Source organism: Alternaria novae-zelandiae, assembly GCF_023758075.1.
Source record: "Alternaria novae-zelandiae strain BMP 2774 chromosome Unknown scaffold_1, whole genome shotgun sequence".
NCBI classification, from domain to species: Eukaryota; Fungi; Ascomycota; class Dothideomycetes; order Pleosporales; family Pleosporaceae; genus Alternaria; species Alternaria novae-zelandiae.
Genome location: NW_026056961.1, coordinates 104857 through 126154, shown reverse-complemented (window position 1 = coordinate 126154; position 21298 = coordinate 104857). Strand labels below are relative to the sequence as shown.

At 52.6% G+C, this 21298-nt stretch overlaps 4 protein-coding genes across 4 annotated transcripts; 3 read left to right on the top strand and 1 right to left on the bottom strand.

Annotated features, from left to right (window-relative positions):
• Positions 1-558: 558 nt before the first annotated feature.
• Positions 559-1428, top strand: J4E88_000032 (uncharacterized protein; the record flags this gene model as incomplete). The annotated part of the gene is made up of 2 exons (XM_049393713.1): positions 559-1134; positions 1189-1428. 2 exons carry the CDS (start codon positions 559-561, stop codon positions 1426-1428), a joined length of 816 nt encoding a protein of 271 aa, XP_049259542.1.
• Positions 1429-3002: 1574 nt separating this feature from the next.
• On the top strand, positions 3003-7436 carry J4E88_000031 (uncharacterized protein; the record flags this gene model as incomplete). The annotated part of the gene is made up of 3 exons (XM_049393712.1): positions 3003-4650; positions 5621-6499; positions 7385-7436. Coding segments are annotated over 3 exons (2579 nt in total), but the record flags the coding sequence as incomplete, so codon positions are not given.
• Positions 7437-7520: 84 nt separating this feature from the next.
• On the top strand, positions 7521-9233 carry J4E88_000030 (uncharacterized protein; the record flags this gene model as incomplete). Its single annotated transcript, XM_049393711.1, has 1 exon — positions 7521-9233. The coding sequence occupies one exon, from the start codon at positions 7521-7523 to the stop codon at positions 9231-9233; it is 1713 nt and encodes a 570-aa protein (XP_049259540.1).
• Positions 9234-15022: 5789 nt separating this feature from the next.
• J4E88_000029 (uncharacterized protein) lies at positions 15023-20054 on the bottom strand (the record flags this gene model as incomplete). Its single annotated transcript, XM_049393710.1, has 2 exons — positions 15023-15596; positions 15787-20054. The coding sequence occupies 2 exons, from the start codon at positions 20052-20054 to the stop codon at positions 15023-15025; spliced, it is 4842 nt and encodes a 1613-aa protein (XP_049259539.1).
• Positions 20055-21298: the final 1244 nt, after the last annotated feature.

Sequence of the window (21298 nt, the reverse complement as noted above, 5' to 3'; positions counted from 1 at the left end):
CCCAAGCCATTGCGCGCCACCCGCGGGTCCTGGATTGGGCGGTGTACAGGCGGGTGAGCGTGTTTCGCACTCGAGCATCCTGTTTCATAAGGCCGACATGCCTTTGCGCTTCGCCAATGGAGTGCGATGCGGCCCCGTGCGGGCGTCTAATGCATCGTGAAATCGGCCGGTCAGCATCAGCCCTAAAACAGCACCTACCAAGCACACCCCTACACACCGTACCGCCTCGACCACGTTATCCACGTACGCACGTTGGAATCCTCGAGGGAATTCTCCCGTGCGCGTCCAATTGCATCGCTGAAACCCCAGCGCGTACTCGAAAATAGCCCTGCAAGCACGCGCGCCAAGGCCTGTCATCCAGCGGAGCACCATCCCAGACGACCGACCCCAACCTTGCAACGACTCCCTTTCCTTCTGCCCACCACAGACCAACGCGTCACCAGACACCGGGACCTGTACACGGACTCTGCAAACAGCTGACGCTGACCGTCCCCCTTCTCCACACATATATCAGTCCGGCGCCCGTCATTCGGGTCCCGCTCTTCTTTTTCTTCCGTCATGACTACAGCCGCTCAAGACGAATTCAACGAACTGATCCGAGACAAGGACCGCGAAGACCGCCACCCCGAAGACCGACACAACGACTCCGACCTCTCCGACCCGGAATCCCCTGGTGCCGCCGACGACTACCTCGAGAAGATCGATACCGACGACGAGCTCGACATCCCAGCCGACATGAGGGCGAATTACTACATGCCCAACCTGCGCTCAGAGGCCAACACGGGGCCCAAGGGTGTCATTGCGGACGCCCAGGCGTTTGAGCAGGCCAAGAAGCAAGCACGACGCTTCACATGGAAGAAGAACGCCGCACCCGCACAGTACAACGTCAATGCCTATCACGACGAGAAGACATCGAGCAGTGATGACGAGGTCGACGAGGGCTTCATGCGCCAATGGCGTGAGGCGAGGTTGAAGGAACTGCAAAATGTTGGTGAGAGGATACGGTCGAGGACCAACAGCCCTAGCCGGAGGATATATGGAAGCATGCCGTTGGTGGATGGTGTGGGGTACCTCGATGCTGTTGACAAGACGGCGTCGAGTACTGTCGTTGTCGTCTTCATCTACAACAGTGATGTATGTATACACATCACTCCATCCATTGTCCAACTCCTACTAACAGCACCATAGCCATTCGCCGAGGTATCACAAATGTTCGAGAAGGTCATGCACGACGTAGCAAAGCGCAACGACACCGTCCGCTTCGTCAAGATGTATAACGACGACGCCGAAATCGAGGACACCGGTGTTCCCGCTGTCCTAGCATACAAGGGTGGCGAGAAGTTCGCAGACCTAATCCCGCTCGTTGAGTGTCTGCCCGATGATTCGGAGCTCAGCGCTGTCGCCCTCGAGACCGTCTTCAGACAGTGAGTCCTTTCCTCTATGCACAACCAACATGCATCAAATGACTAACAATCATTAGACATCGCATCCTCTGAGCAGCATGTTCCTATCCGCCCTCACGAAACTCTCTCGCCATCTCACACCCGTGATACTCATCTCACGTTTGCGCTACTCTCCCCACCGCCGTTTCCCGTCGGTGGTTCATCGGCGCTATTATGTCATCGTATCACCAATCATCCGACCCTGGCAGTTTCACCACGACACCGCTGCACGTCGCCCTACCCCTCCTCATCTCACTACCAAATGATGACAGGGCAACCTCTACGACTAGCTCCTTCCCTCAACACAACGTGAGCGAGTCAAGTTTTTATCCTGGAGGTGGGCCTCGCGCACCTTGTCGCCTCCGCATTAACGACTACTACTTCCTTACTGTCTTTCCTCATTTAGCGACGCAGTTTTGTTTATACTTTGGCATTGGGATATTTGCATATTTGCAAAGGCGTCTTTACTACTTGACTACATTACATGGTCATGTTTGGCGTTTCTAGGTTAGATGGATGTTGCCGCAGGGCTTTGTACTTGTTACGATACGAATAGTGTTGCGCCTGCTGCTGAGGGTGTGTTGGCGGATACCCAATTTGATATCAGTTCCTCGAGATGTGCTCTCGACTTGTTATGTCTCTCTCCAGTCCTGCTTTCTTGATGTTCACTTCGTGCTTTCCTGTCCTCGTTCTTTCCATATCCAGTGTTCGGCAAGTTTCTCGCTTGTAATCGGTTCGTCGCTCCTTCCCCATCTCTTCACTTTGACTTTTGTCCTTGACTAAACGCTCACAACGATGCAGCGATCCTCTACAGCTCGGGAATACATGCGCGACCTACTTGCGCAAAAGTGGATGCGTTGCTGTGCCACATGGGCGATTCGACGTGTTGGCGTCTAGTAAGCGCTCAACTTCTCTTATGTATGCTCCCGAGGTGATCGTTACCCGCTGAGCATCTAAGGACTGCGTATAAGTATGCAGCAGCGCAAGAAAGGGCTTGCAATGTTGCATCTCATTCTTGTCCCCTAAGCGTTCAATCATGCCTTCATTCATGTCATCGTTTCGCAATCATTCCACAAGCGGGAAAGCACCCCCATCTACACCCTCATATAAACCTGCATCTACACCGCACCCTACTAGCAAAGCATCAGTCCCACTTCACAACCTCTGCGAGCGATGCCGCAAGTTCTCAAATGAGTGCAGCGCTCTGAATTGGCTGCAGAGACCTCGTGGTCAACCCGTCCCATCGTGGCCCTTCTCGCGCTTGTGCACCGTCACTCAACTCTCTCAGTCAGCGCCATCTTGCCACTTTTGCAAGATGATGTTTGCGGAGTTGCAGAATGGAGCCGCACGCGGTATACGTCCGGCTGGCGATGAGGGTATTTATGCGTGTCCCCAAACTGAGAGGAGTGGGACAGAGTTGCTCCTTCGCATGAGGTTTGTTAAAGGTGAAATGAGGAGTGCGGAGGATGGTAGAGGCTTTGCTATGTTCAAGTTTCAGACTTTTGATAGTGAGTTCTAGCAAATCGCTTTCCCTGGTCGCTTACTGACGAAGGCGGGTAGACACCACCACAGGAGCGTTCAAAAGCCACATCACAGCCAGAGAAGCACCCCTCCTCGCTCGCGATAACATTCAGAAAGCTAAGCAGTGGCTTAACACCTGTCTTTCGGAACATACAGCATGTCGCAAATTCCACAGCAGCACCGTCTCCAACCCCCACCAACGACCCACGCGCGTCCTCCAAATCACACCCACCACCATCCGCCTCCGTTGTAATATGCAAAACGAGCATTTTGACTACCTCGTCTTAAGCTACATGTGGGGAACGAATTACACCCAACGAATCCAACTCCGTCAATCCAATCTCAACGCCTTTCAAAAAGAGATCCCTCGAGCCCAATTGGAGGCATCAGACGTATACAAGGAAGCAATCCGCGTCACGCTCGCCCTAGGCTACCGCTACCTGTGGATAGACAGCCTAGCCATAATCCAAGACTCGGATGAAGACTGGACCTACGAAGCACGCCGCATGGCTATCGTCTACGGCAACGCAACAGCCAACCTCGCTTTCCTCTTCCCACCTCACTCGCCTTCTGCTCCATCCAGTCGCGAAGACCCACGATCTTCGAATCCATGTATCCTCCGGGCGTCATCTTCGCATACACCTGGGATATATATTGAGCACACGAAGTCCTCACTCCGTCTCGCCCTCGACACGGAGGAGGCGAGTAGAGACTGGCTCGCTCAACGCAACTGGCCGCTCTTCAATCGCGCATGGACGTTCCAGGAGTATCTTCTTGCGCCACGGACGTTGCTGCTTGGGCATAAGAATCTCATGTGGCAATGCTCGGAGGGGTTTTGGGATGAATTGCTTGGGCCGATTGCGGAAGCACCGGTTACGGATCCCACGACGACGGTGCAAGTATCTTTGCACGGCAAAGACAGAGGAAAATCTCGGTATTTCCCCAACACCATCAAAGAGATCAACACACTCGCAAAGACAAACAGCCTCTCCTCCCCAGCTATTCTCTCTTTCGCACTAGACTACCAAAACCTAGTCAATGAATACCGCAGCCGCAGACTCTCTTTCTCCAAAGACCGCATCGTAGCTTTCGCAGGCGTAGCGCGTGCGTTCTCCAACCTAGGCCAACTCACCTACCTAGCCGGCCTGTGGAAAGAAATACTACCAATAACCATGCTATGGTACGTCGACAGAAAAGCAAGATGGCTTGTCCGCCTCGAGAATGGGATACCAAATGGCGCGGAGATGGAACCATCGATGTGGACGACGGAGATTGAGGAAGAAGTAGTGCAAACCACACCACCACTCCCAAGTTGGTCTTGGTTCTCCGTACCGATATGGAAATACTACCAACTCCACCACCTCTTCAGCGACGACGAACTAGTCGTCCGGTCTAAAAGCGATTCCGAACCTCATCTCGTCCGCTGGACCGACATGTTCTTCGCCGAGACCAAGGGCTTCAAGTTCGCTGGACACACGCAAGATCGCGTACCGGAATCTAGCCCCTTTGACTTCTCAGGCTTGCAAGTCACGCTCGCAACGTTGGTTTTGCCGATAAAGGCGGATTGGCCCGCTGATCTAGCGGCGCAGATGAAGCGGTTGCAAGAACATTCGCCGCTTTCTTCTCACCGCGGGTTTAGTTGGGATCCGATTCTGGAGTATTACCCTGATGACCCAGCCGGGCGGGCGTCGCCACCTCGCAACGCGGTGTATGCGCTGATGGCGGAGTGTCAGGTTGTCAGGACTGCGGGGAAGAATACGGTGCAGCGGCGGTTGGCGGGGTTGATGTTAGCCCCAGGAAGTAAAGAGGGGACGTGGAGGAGGGTGGGTGTGTGGAAGTTGAGGATTAATATTGTGGGTGTTGGTGTTGATGGGGGTAATATTGGGGAGGTGGCGAGGAGGTGGGCGAAGGTTAGTGTGCTGTCGGGGAAGTGGAAGGGTGTGTTGATTACTTTGGTGTAGCGTCATGACAGGTAGATGGAAAGCACGGTTGAGGAATACGTGGGCTTAGGACGAGTGCAAAGGGTATGACTTTACTCCCTGTAGTTATCAGAAGGAAAAGTTAAGTGGCCGAATACGCAGTGCATAGTAGAGTTGTAATACCAAAAGAGCGGCTCCGCCAGCGTCGCGTTTCTGTCTACTACCCTTGGTATACTCCTCGGGTAGCTTTGCTACATAAAATAGCTAATAGCTACTTGCATGTCTTCGCCAAAATGTAGGATATATCTTTCCATATTCCGCATTCAACTCACCTCGTAGTCTACAAACTTGTAGCCAAAGACCAAGGGGAACAGAATCCACGCAAGCATAAACGAGGCTCCAATCTCTAAAGCCATCCACAAACACCTCCAATTTCTCCCCGTCAAACCCAGCCATCTTCGGCATCGATGCCAATCACCCCGATGCCGATGACCCCATCAATTCACCACCGCCATCATACATCCCCGATCCGGATGACGAACTTGGGCTGGCACGCCTCGTTCGGAATGGGGCGCGGACACTGAGACAATCACCCGTCAGAACCTTGGAAGGGAGGCTGAGAACCTTGGAACTCAGATCCCTTGGTTGGTGGACGTGCCTGTTAGTGGTTCGCTGCTCGCTACCGGCACGGGGTACCGCGCACTTTCGACTCATTCCGAAGTCAATCTCTCTGCAAAGATTCGCATCACCATCTCTCGCGAATCCCCATCAACACCTGCGCATCTCGTCCACTACGATGGAGTCACGCAACAAACCTGATACCATGCTGCAGCACGAAAATGCAGATCGAAGTGCGCCGCCTGATCCTGACGATACGACCGACTACGGCTTGCGGCGGATGCTCGATTTGCCGACAGAGCTACGCTGCTGCATACTAGAGCTCCTCATCAAGGACGAGTTCTTCGAAGCCTACTACACACTCCTCGAGCATCCGGAGATGGGCGATTTGGTCCGCTGCAACTTTGCTGCGCAGTTCAAAGCGATCAAACAGCACCGCCATCTCGCTAGCCAGCTTCAGCATATCCTAACAACTACGGCCTTACTTTCGACGCATACAAACCGCCCGCGCTCAAGCGAGCAGCTAGCTGAGTTCTTGAACAGCAATCTACACGATGAAACCCTACGTATATCAGTGGACAGCCCCGGTCATGCTGTCGGCATGCTCGCCGAGTACCAAGCACTCTTGATCGACGCGGATATCCTTACAGATCAGTTCGTTCACCTAGTACTAGGCAATGCAGTAGCTCGGTGGGCCTCATCCGATCAGTCTGACTATGGTACCGATACCCTGTCTGATGTCGAGCATCATCGTGTACTTCGTGCATTTTTCCGGTTGCAACTCTACGTTGTAATCCGGAAACTGTATGGAAAAGGGAAAGGCTTCAAACGGAAGATCAGAAGCTTGTTCTCGATGTGGACGACGTGGGAGTTTGACGAGGTGAGAAGTCTAGCCGAATGGATCAAAATCGAACGCCCATTCCTACCGCGAGATTACGACGCCAGTATCCGCAGGTTGTTTGCCTGTGTGGACAGACATTTCTACAACGACATGATCCCGTATGTCAGAATAAGACCCGCTCCTTGTCGCGACCGGAACCGACGTTCTGCGTTCACGAAAAAGTCGAAGACTTGGCTCGACACGCCTGCGACAACTCGTGAAGGTCGAGCTGATGCACGGAACAAGGACTGGAGACCGCTTGGTCACAGTTACGGTTGTTACGTCGGTTATACACAACAGGTGTATCGAGAGCATTGTCTTGCTGAGGGTTTCCCATTTTGGTGTCGATATACAAAGCCACATGGTGGATGGTGGCGGTTCCGCGATGCCGAGCTGTTCCAGAAATTCGGGCAGGCTGGGGTCTATGACACGCCGACAGGGCCGTGGCGGTGAAAGTCGTGTAGACTCGATGTTGGGCTCTACGATCGCATGTATCATGCTGTCAGCGCTACATTGTGGACGGAATCACGATGTAGATGTTCCGTAGACTCAACTCTAGGTACGGCTTGGCGATCCTCTCAATCTCTTCTTATGCTTACATAACGACAACTAGTGCGCTATTGTTAGCGTCCCCGCGCGTTCGCTCCTTCGCGTTTACTCATCAACAATCCATTTCAAATCATCCTTCAGCGGACCAGAGCCCGTGATTTGCGGACGAACACGATCGGCTCCCCAGAAACTCCTGGAATAATGGCCTCTTTCTGCTCGAGGCTAGGTCAGGTCATGCATCGACACCCTGCCATGCCGCCGTGAAACAACTCAATCGCCGCATCACTCAACGGCCCGACTCTGAACAGCACAGCAACATGAAAGCACAATTTCCACGTCCATTCTGCGTGCGGTCCGAACGCAACACATATATGAGATCCCGGCGATAACGGGCTTGATACGTCTCGAGCGCATCCATGAAGATCCGGAGGAATGGATTTATATGCTCATCATAGGGAGGTTGTAGTTGACGCAACAGTCAGTCGTTTCTTCGCCCACCCAGTCTAACTTTCGTGCATTTACGCACGTATCCATTCTTTACCAGAGCATTGCTCGTCCACGTTCATTTTCCATTCATATTTCATCTCGAAGATGAGGCATTTTCACCAGTTGCTCGCCGCTGGAGCGGGCTTTTCTTCACTTGCGCAGGCCGTCAACACTCTCGTCGATGTTGGCTACGCGAAGTACCAGGGAGCCGTCGTTGACTCTCAGCTTGGCGTCTCTGCCTGGAAAGGTATACAGTATGCGGCGCCTCCTACCGGCGAACGACGCTTTGCAGCCCCGCAGGACCCTATCGTCTCCGGACTCATCAACGCGACTAGGCACGGCGCAACATGCCCACCTAACCGCCCTGATGATTGGACCATATCTGGAGCCACCGATCGCTTCTACGTCGCAGAAGACTGTCTTTACTTGAGCGTCTATGCGCCTTCTGAAGCCAAAGTCAACTCGAAGTTGCCAGTGGTGGTCTTCTTCCAGGGAGGAGGCTTCTCATCGCAGTCCAGCGCGAACTGGGACCCTACGGAGATCGTCTCCGATGGTCAGGTCGTCTTCGTTCAGTTCAGCTACCGCGTGGGTCTCTACGGTTTCCTCAGCAGTGAAGCGGTCAAGGCTGGAGGTGGCGACGTCAATGCTGGACTTCGCGACCAGATCAAGCTCCTTGAGTGGGTCAAGGAGCACATCGAACATTTCGGCGGCGACCCTGACCATGTTGTCCTTGATGGAGTCAGTGCTGGCGGGTCTTCTGTTGCACTCATGCTAGCGGCCAACACCGGCAAGGAGCTGTTCGCTGGTGGCATCATGGAGTCGGGCGGCTGGGTCACGATGCGCACCCCGGAACTGGGCGAGGAACAATACCAGTGTCTTCTCGAAGACAAAGGTTGTGCCAATGCGACGAACGGTCTGTCTTGCCTGCGTGCATTGAACGAGTCGGCTATCCGAACTTCTAACTGCTGGTTCAACCCCAACATCGACGGCGACCTCTACACCGACTCACTCGTCAACCTCTTCGAACAGGGCAAGTACGCCAAGGTGCCGACCATCATGGGAACCTGCGCCCAAGAAGGCACCAAGTACAACGCACCAGAGGATCTCAACACTACAGCTGATGCCGTCAAATGGGTAGCCAACCAGGACCCAAGTCTCAGCAACTCTTCCATCTCCATCCTCGATGATCTGTACATGAAGCCTAAGAAGCCTACATTCCCCGGCAAAGGCCTCTACTGGCGCCATGCCGCTGATGCCATCGGCGACATTGGCACCCACTGCCCCACGCGCAACATCCAAAACGCGATTGCGACCGACGACGTACCAACATGGAACTACAAGTACGCCGTGCAGGACCCCGCCGACGAGGCCGCTGGCTACGGCGCATGGCACACCGTCAACGCCTACGCTTTCTGGGGCGTAAACCGCACCGACAACAGCGAGCCAGCCAGCTACTTCACCACCAACGCGCCCATTATCCACCAAGTCCGCAGCTACTGGACGAGTTTCATCCGCAATCTCGACCCCAACACCGACCGCGCCGAACGTGCTGTCGAGTGGAAGCCGTACACTGGTCCCAAGTCGCGTGAGAGGCTGTTCATTCAGACCAACAACACCAAGATGGAGCGTATGAGCCCTGCGCAGGCGCTTAGGTGCGATGTTGTTAGGCCTATGAGCGATAATCTTGGGAAGCCGGTTGCGAAAGGTGTTGTTACGAACTTCGATGCGAAGTTGGCGAAGAAGGTTAAGGGGGCTAGTGAGAGTACTGCTTGGAAGAAGGGGAGGAAGGATGCTAGGGAGTTTGCTCAAGACTACTGAGCGGGTCATGGCACATGAATAGACGCTGGTCGAGCGGGTTTGCCTTTATGTGAGGCTGCTGAGCATCTTGCTCGTTCTCGTTGTATATATTTCCGAGTCTTGATAAATCTTTCCACCTTCTACACATCAAGTCTAAACAGGTCCAGAGCCTACACCAACGTTACATTACCTGTTTTGCATGTTTTTGTGTTGATATAGGCTGCGGAAACGCCACCTCACTTTAAGTTATATGTTTTAATAGTCCAATACATTGCCGATGATGCGACGGCTGCTAGATACACAGATCTCTATCAAGACGCTACGAGATATTCAGACCAGAGTAAGGCTTTCCATCTTTACTCCTTCGAGGCGCAAAAACACCGATGGATCGCCTCGTTGCCACTCTCTTGACGTATGAACGTATCTACGATCAGTCTGCTCATCGTCGAGCGCCTCGTCTTCCGGCAGATCTATCTGAGCACTCCAGTATCCGATACGTTTCCACGTGCCTTCTTCTTCATCGGGCATCAGCGCTAGGCCTCCTAAAATGCTTTTCGGATAGTAAGGAAACCGGGTCTCCACTAGAAGAGCCAGCAGAACTCTCTCTGGAGGCTGGGTGTGATATTCGATTTCGTCACATTGTAAGGTAGTCCAGGTGTGTTTTGCACACCCATGGGGCCTGACGTAGAAAGATGCAAGCTTCTCCCTCAAGCAAAGACACTTAGCGTCGTAATCGTCGCTTTCGATTCGGGTTTCCTCGAACGTCGGTAATTGTAGGGTGATCTGCAGTCCAGAGAAGTCGTGATATGCTGTTGGAGGCATCGTATTGACAGGCCAGCCCGACCATTGGAAGTAAGAGAGCTGCGCCAAGAATAGTAAGTCACTGACTATGAATTCGTCGCCCTGACGGTTCGGATTCCAGTAATCGTACCAATCGAAGTACTTGAGCGGGTGATCCACGTAAAGATGGCTCGAGAGCCATGACCAAGACGGCACTTTTCTTGATCCATGCTCACGTATTGATTTCGATATCGGCAATCTCTCCCCATCTTTATCCCAATAAACCTCGGCATTTATATACCACAGTAAGCCTTCAGGAAAGGATTCTGCCCAGATACCTGCAAGATACGTAATTCGTGCTCCAGCCTGGAAAGCTCGGGCGACCCCGGCAAAGGCGACGAGCCTATCGCTGGGCACGGTTAGATCTCTCGCTCTGTATTCCCAAACCAGGTCTTTCCAGTTTCGAAAATACTCTAGGACGTGTTCATAGTCTGCAAACGAGTTTGAAGTATTACGTCTGTGAGCAACATGACTTGCTAGCAGATGCGATTTCTGCGTAATCTTCCGGCTTTCGTAGCCATCACTACGGTTGTAAAGCCGGGTTTCAGTTCTTGGAAGCCATGAGCCCGCCAGCTCATCACAGAACTCCTCCACGCACTCCCACATGAGCGTTTGGTGTCCAAAAAGTATTGTGCGTGGGCATAAAAGATGCTCCTGAAACGTCCATGCTCGCTGAGATATAGGCCATTCGTGGTAATTGAATCTAGATGTGAATATCTCGGGCTCTGTGGGAGTTGCAGGACCTGACACATACCGACCCGCAGAAGCGATGATATAGATCCCTTCGCTGGTATTAGTCGCTTTGCGAATGACGCAGGGGCTCATAGTCCTCGGGTCTTCCCGTGTTTTGATGAGATCTCTTCCGGGCGGGAACAAGAATGCTATGCTGCAGATCGCATTGCTATAAACTGAAGTCATTGAGGCGGATTCAACTTCCCAATCCGATGGTGAGTCTTGGATAATACACAGTACATCCACCCACAGGTAGCGGAAGCCAGTGTGTCGAACGATTCTCAAGGCTTCGACGAATATGGCCGGTAATTCCGACCATGGTATTGCGACTTGGAATTCTTCAAGTCTTGACAGTGTCAAGCGAAGACGATGGGGCGCATCTCCCCAGACATGGCTGAGTGTAAGGTATTGTAGGTCTTTAATGGTACTAGTATCGCATCGTAATCTCACACCGTCGGATGTGAGTTCTAGTAGTCGGGTCGGCCGCTGGGATGACGCTGACAAGCTCGAGGCGCAGCTAGAACAGCTCCCGTGCGTTCGGATACAAGCATTGAGCCACGTATTGATCTGATCCAAATTGGCAATGGGCTGGCTCGGTACGCTCTGCTTTTGTTCTGGCGCGTCGAACTCATGGTTACTCGATCCTAAATTGTCAAATGGCTTCGCTAAAAGTTTGGAAACACCTGCTTACCATCGAAACATTTCAGGTACATTGACGCCCATCGATACTGAACATATTTGGTACCACCTAGACCCAGGATCAGATGCAAGTGGCCAGGCAGTTTTCTTGTCCTATCTTTGCATATCATGAATTCTACAGGTCCGTTGTGATCTAATTTATGGTAATCTAGTATAGAGAGCACCATTGCACACAAGTGGCAAGCATCCCTTGACTGCAACAATTGCGCAACGGTGGAAAAGTGGGCCGGATTGGGATATTCATCTCGGACGTCGTGTATGTCGTCGATACCATCCTTGACCCATCTTAAGGAATTCCAGCCATCGACAAAGCTTTTACAGCGATCGCAAAGTTGGTGCAGTATGACCGAATCTTTTGCGTCCGTTTGCGTCCGATCTTCCGCGTAGCCGCCCACGAACTCTGTGTCGTCAATATGGGAATCTGAAATCGTTGACATTGCGCCAGAATGGGTTGTATTTAGGCGCGACGAGGGAGGTCGAGGGCTGTTTTGTGGTGTAAAGATGGATCGCGAGGTGGTGCATCGCATCAGGCAACCCCGCGTGAGCACCCATGCAACTGTGCCACATGCACGCATGAGCTCGCTTCTCTTGGCTGTACCCATGACCAAAGACGCACTCTGGAAGTACCAATGCACTATGTTGTGAAAAGATGGTCGCATGCAGCATGATGCATACGCCAGAGTACGGATTAGAGTTCCACCCTGAACATGTGTGGAGCAATTTTGAACAAACCAGCTTCCCAGATTTTGTAGTTCCTCCGATAAGCCAGCTACCTAAGTAGAGATGCTTCATTCCATTTACTACCAACACTACGTCCGCTTGAATCCAAACCGAATTTCATAGCGGATTCTACGCATGGAAGATAGGTAACCTCCTTGTAATTATTTGTTTGCATATCGCTACTTTGATGCCTCAACACCTTAGATACAGAGTGTAAAAGTTGTTTAAACCAAAGTAAGAGTCTCAATCTTCACTCCTTCGAGACGTAAAAAGATGGACTCCGCTTCCCATGTGTCATCGCGCAGATCAACCCACGCTTTCCAGTAGCCTATGCGCCTCCATGTGCCGCTTTCAACCCCGGGTGCCAATGCCAGTCCTTGTAAATCGTGACGGTAGTTGAGATCCACCTCTTCGGCAACGAGAGCTATGCGTACGTCTGCCGGGGGTTGATATAATGTTTCGAGATCGTCGCAGTGGTAAGAGGCTGCCAGACGTTCTCTGCCAATACCAAGACAACAAGCAAACTCTTTTTCTAGACTGTCACAGCGAAGTCGATGACAGGCGTGTTCGCTATGTGACTCTTGAAGCAGAATAGTGGTCATATGTGTTGCCAATTCGAGTGTAATTTGCAGGCCATCGAAGTCATGGTAACCTGTTGGAGGGGCGTGATCGACGGGCTCACTTGACCATCTGAAGTGCAGGAACTTTGCCATGAATGCATTTGGATCCCAGGTGGTCCTGAATCCTCCAGGAATGACAATATCGCAGTGCACATAGATGGGACCGGTCAACCATGACCATGTGGGTACGGGTTTTGATGATAGCTCCCGGATCGAGAAAGGCTCAGCCATCTTCCACACCCCCGCAGTCTCGACATACCACAGTAGAGATCGTGGTAGATGTTCCTTCCACATTCCCGCGAGATACGTGTATCCATTGTTAGACTGGAAAGCCCGTGCTATGCCTACGATGGCCATGATTCGATCGCTTGGATAAGAGAGGTCTCTTCTTCTGTACTCTCTTACTAGTCTTGCCCAGACAGGAAAGGTTGAGTGAATGACATCCGGAGCTATGAAACTCGACGTGTGCCCGGGCTTGTAGCGGTTCATCCGCAAAATGGATTTCAAAGCCGTAGTGTATGCTACGCCTTGCCCGCCAGTGAAGGCCAGCTCGTCCCAAAAGCTCCGCCCGCATTCCCACATGATGGTACGGTGTCCATAGAGAATCGTACGAGGACTCAGTAAATGTTCCTGTAGAACCCATGCTCTTGACGATAAAGGCCAGTTGCTGGATGAAAACTGTGATACCTTTCCGTCCTTGGGACTGACGAAGATGCCTGTCCACCGCCAATCTGCGCCAGAGCTGCGGACGATACAAGGTGTCGATGCTCGTGGATTGTCTCTAGCCTGACAGAAGTCAACACCGGGTGGGAATAAGAACGCAATCGTACAGACAGCGTTGTTGTAGACTGCAGACATCATGTTCGCTTCATGCGTCCAGTCAGCTGTAGAGTCCTGCATGATGCAAAGAGAATCCAACCAAAGGTATGAAAACCCTAGACCACGTGTTATTCGGATAGCCTCTTTGAAGATCGTTGATAGCTTGTGAATAGGTACGGCCTCTTGAAATTGCTGCATTGTCGAACTTGTCAACAGAAGTTGTGTCGATGGATCTTTGCCCCACATGTGACTGAGCGCCAGGTATTCGAAATTGTCTATAGTTTGTGGGTCGCACCGGAGCCTAGCACCGTTCTTGCTAAGTTCAAGTATTCGTGTTGGTCGACATTCTTTCGTGTCCAGCCCTGGACACCAATTGTTGCATGCATTGTGGTTCGCACGACAAGTCCGTAGCCATTTTTGCATTTGCACCAAGTTTCCAGTCGGCTGACGTGGGATATGATTTGTGATGAATGGACAACAGAATACGTCGTGGCGAGTGTTCTCTGACCCAAAGTTATGTACGGTGGCACAGTCAGAGCAAAGAACACGACCACTCAACAATAAGGACATCTTCAGTCTATCTCCTATAGACCATTGCGCAAGGGATGGGAGACCGATTTGGCACACTATAGGCTCATGTAACGGTATGCCATCATCTTGTTCGATCTGCGAGTGTAACATGTCGCACAAATGACAGGAATGTCGAGACTCCATCATTTCCGTCAGAGTGCATAACTCATATGTCTTGTAACCACAAGACGGTTCCAGCCCCTCTGTTACTTTAAACCAGTCGTACAATTTGTCCCATTTATCGAACATCTGGCGACACCGATCGCAAAGCTGATGAAGGGGTACCGAGCCCTCTGGAACGGTGTCATCGTGAGAATCCGTCCGCGTTGGAGCTTCATCATCGGGACTTTCTGTCATCGTCTGGATCTCGTGGTGTATCCCAATCGTCCTTGGTGTACCGCAAATGGCAGGTATGCGTTGGGAGGTGGAGGAAAAGACAAAGACTCAGGATTGGGTAAGAGTGGAAAGAAGAGGAGAAGAGATTTCCGGCGCGCAGAGCTGAAGATAACAGACGTCAGCTTACACAGCCACGAAAAAGGAAGTGACGAGGCTGAGTATGACGACATGCAATTTAGACAAGCTTGGCGATCCTGCACGACACGAGATAGCAAGTAAGCGAGGAGAAAACAAGCACGCATTGCCACCTCAAAACAGGCGCGATAGTGCATGATCAGAATCAGCTATGAGTTCGCGATCAAATCTAACAGCACAAGGAGGGAAGCCTAAGTGACAACCTTAACAGGATAACACCACGTGCACATGAACCAACAAAGTTATTGAGGAGAATACATTCCTACCCCCACCCCACGCCTACCTCTTCACATCCCCAAACCCACGACTAAGAATCCTATTAACATCGCCACCATCCTGCACCCCCTCCTGACCCACAACCTCCACGCGATTCCGAATCAAATCCTTAATCTCACCCTCCCTCCTCCGCTCCTCTTTCTCCTTCTCGCTCTCCATTCCTCCTCCAACCCCAACCCCACTTCCTACACCACCGCCACCACCAACCCCATCAACCACCCCACCCTTCCTATCCCACCCCATCTGCAACTCCCCACTACTAGCCTCCTCAAACCTCCTCTTAACATCCGGATCCCGCTCCAACGCCTGAAAAACATGCGTATCGCTCGTCCACCACGCGCTCGCCCCACTCTTCACAGCCAACTCAAATACGATAACCGCCAAGAGGATAAGCACGAGACACAGCCACCAACTCCAACTCGAGCCGAAGCCGCGGAGGAAAGTGTCGCGGACGTAGTAGATTTTGTTGCTAGGGTTGTAGACGGAGGACAGGATGATGTTCCAGAGGAACCAGCCGCCGATGGAGAGGAGGAGGGCGAGGGCGTTGGTTAGGGTTTTGGTGTGTGTTTCTATGAATCTAGGCGAACGTCAGTGAGCCATTTCTGTTTTTGAGGGGGGAAAGGGCAAAGAAGGGAAGGGGGAGTACATACTGCATCTTCAACGCAATAAGCCAAACCGCCGCCGTATACGTAATACTCCCCATAGCAAAGATACTATTATCCTCCGTCCAAAGCGCATCCCCATACAATCCCAACATGCAAAAATACACCAGCATCGCCTCCCCACTCGCCATGAACATCCACCAGAGGTAAACTTTAAAGTTGAACCCGCCGTTCACCTGACCAATAGTATACAGCTCAGGAACAGCAAGCAGCGTACTCGCACTAAGATCCTTTTCAAAGACGCCCATGAAAATGACGGGTAGCGAGGTGAATAGTGTGTTGAACATACTCAGACTCCAGCTCTCGTACAGACTCGTCCCGGTATAACCCACGGAACGCTGGAAAAGCGCTTGCGTGAGGTAGAAAAGAAGTTCTTTCCAAAACGTGCCGACGGTGTATTTGCACGTGCGGATGTAATTCCAACGTCCATGCACCAGCAGCAATTTAGTGAGGAACCTGAATTGCGCGATACTGTAATCACTCGTTCTGGCAGCCTGTAAGCCTTCTTTTCCGGTAATGCCGATGCCGACGTGTGCTTCTTGGATCATGGCGATGTCGTTTGCGCCGTCGCCGATGGCGAGTGTGATACTCTTCTTCACGCGCTTGCGGATGGATTTTACGAGTTGCGCTTTTTGGGAGGGCGAGGCGCGGCAGCAGATTACGGAGGAAGCGAGGATGGCGAGGGAGTGGAAGAGCGTGTCTAGTGCGGGCGAGGAGGTGATACGGGAGAGTGTTTGGCCGTCTACTACGACGACGGAGTGGGCGACTGTGCCGCTGGTGATGGCCTGGATGGCAGAGGTGATGGTTTGTTCGACGAGGCCGGTTTCGTGGTCGAGGACGGTCACGGTGCTGAACTCTTTGATGAGACGGCAGGAGTAGCCGATATTGATGGCGGTTTCGCGCTTGTCGCCTGTTAGCATCCACATTTTGATCTGGGCGCGGCGCAGCTTGTCGATGGCTTCTGGGACGCCGGCTTGTAGTTTGTCTTCGATGGCGGTGGCGGCGCAGAGATCCAGGTCTTGCTCGATTAGGTCGCCGGCTTCTTCGATGAGACGGGTGCGGTCGACTAGGCTGGTGGTGGCGGAGAGGTAGGTCGCTTTCCAGGATTGGTATTCGGATTCGTGTAGGAAACGGTAGCCGTAGAGGAGGGTTCGGAGACCTTCAGTAGCAAACTCGTTGATGTGTTGGAGACAGCGTTCGATGACTAGGGTATCGTCGCCTGCTACGCCTTCGTCGACCATGGCCTCCATGTCTTCTAGTTGCATTGAGCTTCGTGCTGAGGAGAAGGCCATGCTGAAGCGATCGAGACCTGACTGGCGAGGTGTTATCATGGGTGTCTGCATTGGCGAGTCTTCGTCCAGAGACGACATGTCCATGCGGTCGTTCTCGCGCTCGCGTAGCCACTGGTCTACTTCATCTCTTGCTGACATGGAGCCTCGTCCGCCCACACTAGGAGCGAAAGATGGACGACCTAGGTTGAGACTAGCCCTCGCAGCCTGGCCGATAGTCATGCTCTTCCGTCCACCAACACTGCTCATACGACCGGCCACACTACTCCGCCGCTCAGCGTGTTCGCTCATACGCGCAATCGCATGTTGAGCTTCCATACTCTTGCGGATGTTGGCACGTCGCTCAATCTCAACCATCTTCTTGTTCGCCAGCGTAGCCAGCTTCAACCGCTGCATGACAATGGAGTCGGCGCCCTTACAGATGATGCATATCCTGCCATCTGGAAATCGCAAGATGATCGACATGCGCTTTCGCTTGCTGGAGAACTCGATGACATCTAGGATCTCATAGACCTCTGAGACAGCCTCGCCGTCGGACCCGGATGGCATGATCTTGAGGGTAATGGTGTGAACATCGCGGTTGATCAACAAGAAACCCATGTCTTGCGCTGCCTGCACTAGTGCAAGCTCATCTGGGGATGAAGCCATAAAGTGCGTCTTGCCGTCTTCTTGAATCTCAGGCAAGCAAGTGTGGCATAGCGCTAATGAGAGAAGGAACATGCGAGCTTTCTTCGAGAACGGGGTGTGAGGTTTCCTCTGGATATACCGTAGCATGTCCTGTGTACGCAGTTCTCGCGATGTCTTGCCTGGCTTCGCACTAGACTGCCAGTTCGACGGTCCTCCTTCTCCAGGACTCTCCAACTGCTCGACTGTCTCAATCGCTGGCGTCGTGGGTTCGTCATTCGCTACATCCTTGACCGATCTCACACTCTTCCTACTCTTCGCAGGCTGCTTCCCCTTCTTCCTCGTCTTGTGAATCAGTTTCTTCTTCTTCTCTTCCTTCAGATCAGCATCATGCAACCAGCTCACACCCGCAACACTAAGCTTTCGGAACTTCATCGAGTTATCCGTAAGCGTACCCGTCTTATCCGAGAAGATGTAGCTAATCTGACCAAGTTCCTCGTTGATTGTTGACGTTCTCGGTTCACACGGCGTATCGGAGATGGGGTCGTACATGTCGATATCGGTATGCAAGAAGAACATTTGCGCCAGTTTGACAATCTCCAAACTGACGTAGAGGGACAGCGGAATCATGGTGTTGAACATGATGATGAAGGATGTGAAGCTGGGGAAGAAGGCGACGGAAGAACCGCGGAGATACCACATGTCGTCTTCGTTCTTCTGCCAAATCTTGTAGGCGACAGCATTGAAGATTGACAGAGCTATGACAAAGACCACGATGAGGATGACGATACGGTTGACAAGGCCTTGCAGGGCGGGCGCCTTGATGCGTGGGTTCTTGTTCGAGTTCATCCGGATGCGACATTCCTCTCCGGAGTAGATGACCATGCCGATCGCATCGGGGGTGTTTCGTAAGATACTGCCTCGGAAGATGATCTCGCTGAGAGTCAGTGGCGCTTGCTTCTCGTCGACCATCACACGACCTTCAAAGTTGTACAAGTCCCGGTTCGGATCTTCGACGACAAACTCGGCCTTCGTCTTCAAGACATCCTCCTGATCGATGATGGTCTTGGAGATGGAAGCAGGCGTTTGTTTGCTTTTGAGATTCGTCTCCCCATCCAGCGCCATCGTCTCAACAAACGCCACATTATTCTCCCCATTCGTATGAAGAAGCGCCATATCCGCAGGCGCAGCGTCATTCCTCTCGAGTTTGATGATATCACCAACGTTGATATCCTGCCACTTGATCGTCTCCCACTGCAGTGTCTCAGAACCAGGACTCGCGCGCAACACCTTCGCCTCTCTCATATTCTCCGCCTTGTCCAACCTCCACCTCCTCAAATCATCGTATCCTTCCTTCGCAATGGAAAGAGTAACAAAAAACAGCAGCGGTACTATCGTCGTAAACTGGCCCGTCGTACTAAGCCCGGGTATCATTTGCAAAATGGAAATAACAAGAAAGTAAAAGTTGGCGAGTTTGGAGAATTGCGCGACGAGTTGGCGGGGGATAAAGTTCCATGCTGAGTAGCGCGTGGAGCGGATCCAGTTGCTGGTGTAGGGTTGCTCGGTACGTTCGTCTGTGAGGGGGTCTTTGCGCGTGGGATTGAGCTGGATGTGTCGACCGTCTTTGCTGGGTGGGACATCTTTGATGCGGAAGACGAACTTGCGGGCTTGCTCTGCGAGATCCTTCGTCTGCTTGACTATCTGTGATCGCCGGCTTGGACCCTTGCTCTCCAACCAGGGAAGTGCGATTGGCCCTTCTCCCAGCTTCGACTTTGAGATGTCCGAGGCTGACGAGGCGTAGTCCAAATGCTCTGGCGTGACAGTAATAACGGCGTCTCCAGACTTGCGCGACGGCGCATGTCCACTGGAGCCTTCCGCCTGTCCCATCATAGGGTGTGACCTTCCAACTCCCTCTTCCAGTTCAATTTGTGTGTCCGGTGATTGCGCCGTATCGTGGACATTCCTTCTGAACAGCGCGCTGCGCAGCGAGTATCCGCGGTTGCGCGAAGTGGGCGAGAGCGGCGATCGAGAGGCGCCATTCCGTGGAGGTAGTTGTGAACGTGAGGATGAAGCCGCAGCGTGATCTTCCGGAGAGACCTCGCGCGTGTTGATGGACAAGTCGGGCGTGCCAGGTCTTTGCTTCCCGCCAGAACTCTTCCCAATATGTGCAATCTCGTCCCTGCCATTGCGCTCAATATCCGTCGAGAAGCGAACGCGCGGCGACTCTTCAGTCGTTAGGCGCGCAATCGACGGGCGTGCCGTATTCTCCACCGCCGAAGTCCTCGATCGTGGCGCATCGTCGCCGTCTGTGGAAGTGTCTATCGCATACGGAGGGTTTGCGCTCTGTGTCGTGGGTGGCAGGCCATCCTCGTCGTGGGATGCGGAATGACGCCTTCTTACTCCTCCGCTACCTCCAATCCCAGCACTCGATGCATCGGAAGCATCTCCAGGCTGCGACATGATTTCCAGTCATTCCCTATTGTCGTGTACGCTGCTGTCCTACAGAAGGGTGTTGCAAATCGAAGCAAATCCCCAGCCTTTCCCGCAGAGTCCGGTCTAGCGGCTTGTCCACGCGGGTATTACGACGTCGATGCCCGCGCTGGGGGCCTTTGCGTCTTGGGCTTTACGCGGCGCCGGCGATATTACAATCAATACAAATGCGAATTACGACTTTCATATTGCGGTGCGCAAACATAGGTGCAAACAAGGCGCAAACAGTACCCTTCCCTGTCGTTCATTCGAAAACGCGCGAGCAACGCGGGCAGTACCAAGGTCCCGGTCCACCTGGGCAGCCCTGTTCCTTCAGCCCACCACATGATGCCAGCCGCAGCTACCCAGGTGCCCCAGGCTATTTTAGGACTGACGTAGCTGGGGCTAACTCCACCAACTCCAGCTCCGCCCCCATCGCAGTAGTGCCGTCTCCCCTCTTGAGTGGGCTTGGGGCTTGCATATGAGCGCTACCGTAGAGAGCACATCTGCTTCTTCTGCAGTTCACAGGTTGTTCTATTCTAGAACTAAACCAATCGAGAGAGAAAGACGTCCACATCCACCCCTCCACCTCCCCGCCGCCTCCCCCACCCACCCAAGCTTGCATATGCGCGCTTCCCCAGAGCCATGTCTGCTTCTTCTGCAGTTTGCAGTTCATGGATCAGCAAAAAAGGAACATCTAACCCCGCAGCTCTGGGTCGCATTCCGGGCTGGCGCCAATGCAACACATCGCAGCTGACGTTCCGCCAATCGGCTCCAGCTCACGCAACGACATGAGCCATTTCTCACAATATCGCTGACAACTTCAAAATCCGTCTATGAAGGTGAGGTTCATGATGTATTAGTTCTATCTCGATTACAGATGCAGGTAACTTCGCTCACAAGAGAATCGCTTCCAAGAACAGATGTAACAAACTATCCAAGATGCATTTTGCCATTCAATTGCACCCAAAAAAACGCACTCTACTCACTACTCCAGAACCCTGGCTTTTTACGACCAATATGCTAATAATGCTTCGCTCCAAATGATATGGTATAGTTTCGTTCCCTGTCTCTGTCTCTCTCTCGCTTTTGCCTTTGCAGGCCCAACTCTCTCTCTCTCATTCTCACTCACACACACAGAAGTCTCCAACTCCCTTAGATTTCCTCCTTCCTCCGCTGCCAAAGAAGAAGCCGTTCTGAGTAGTGTGATCTTGCTTTGTGGTATCCGGTAGTCG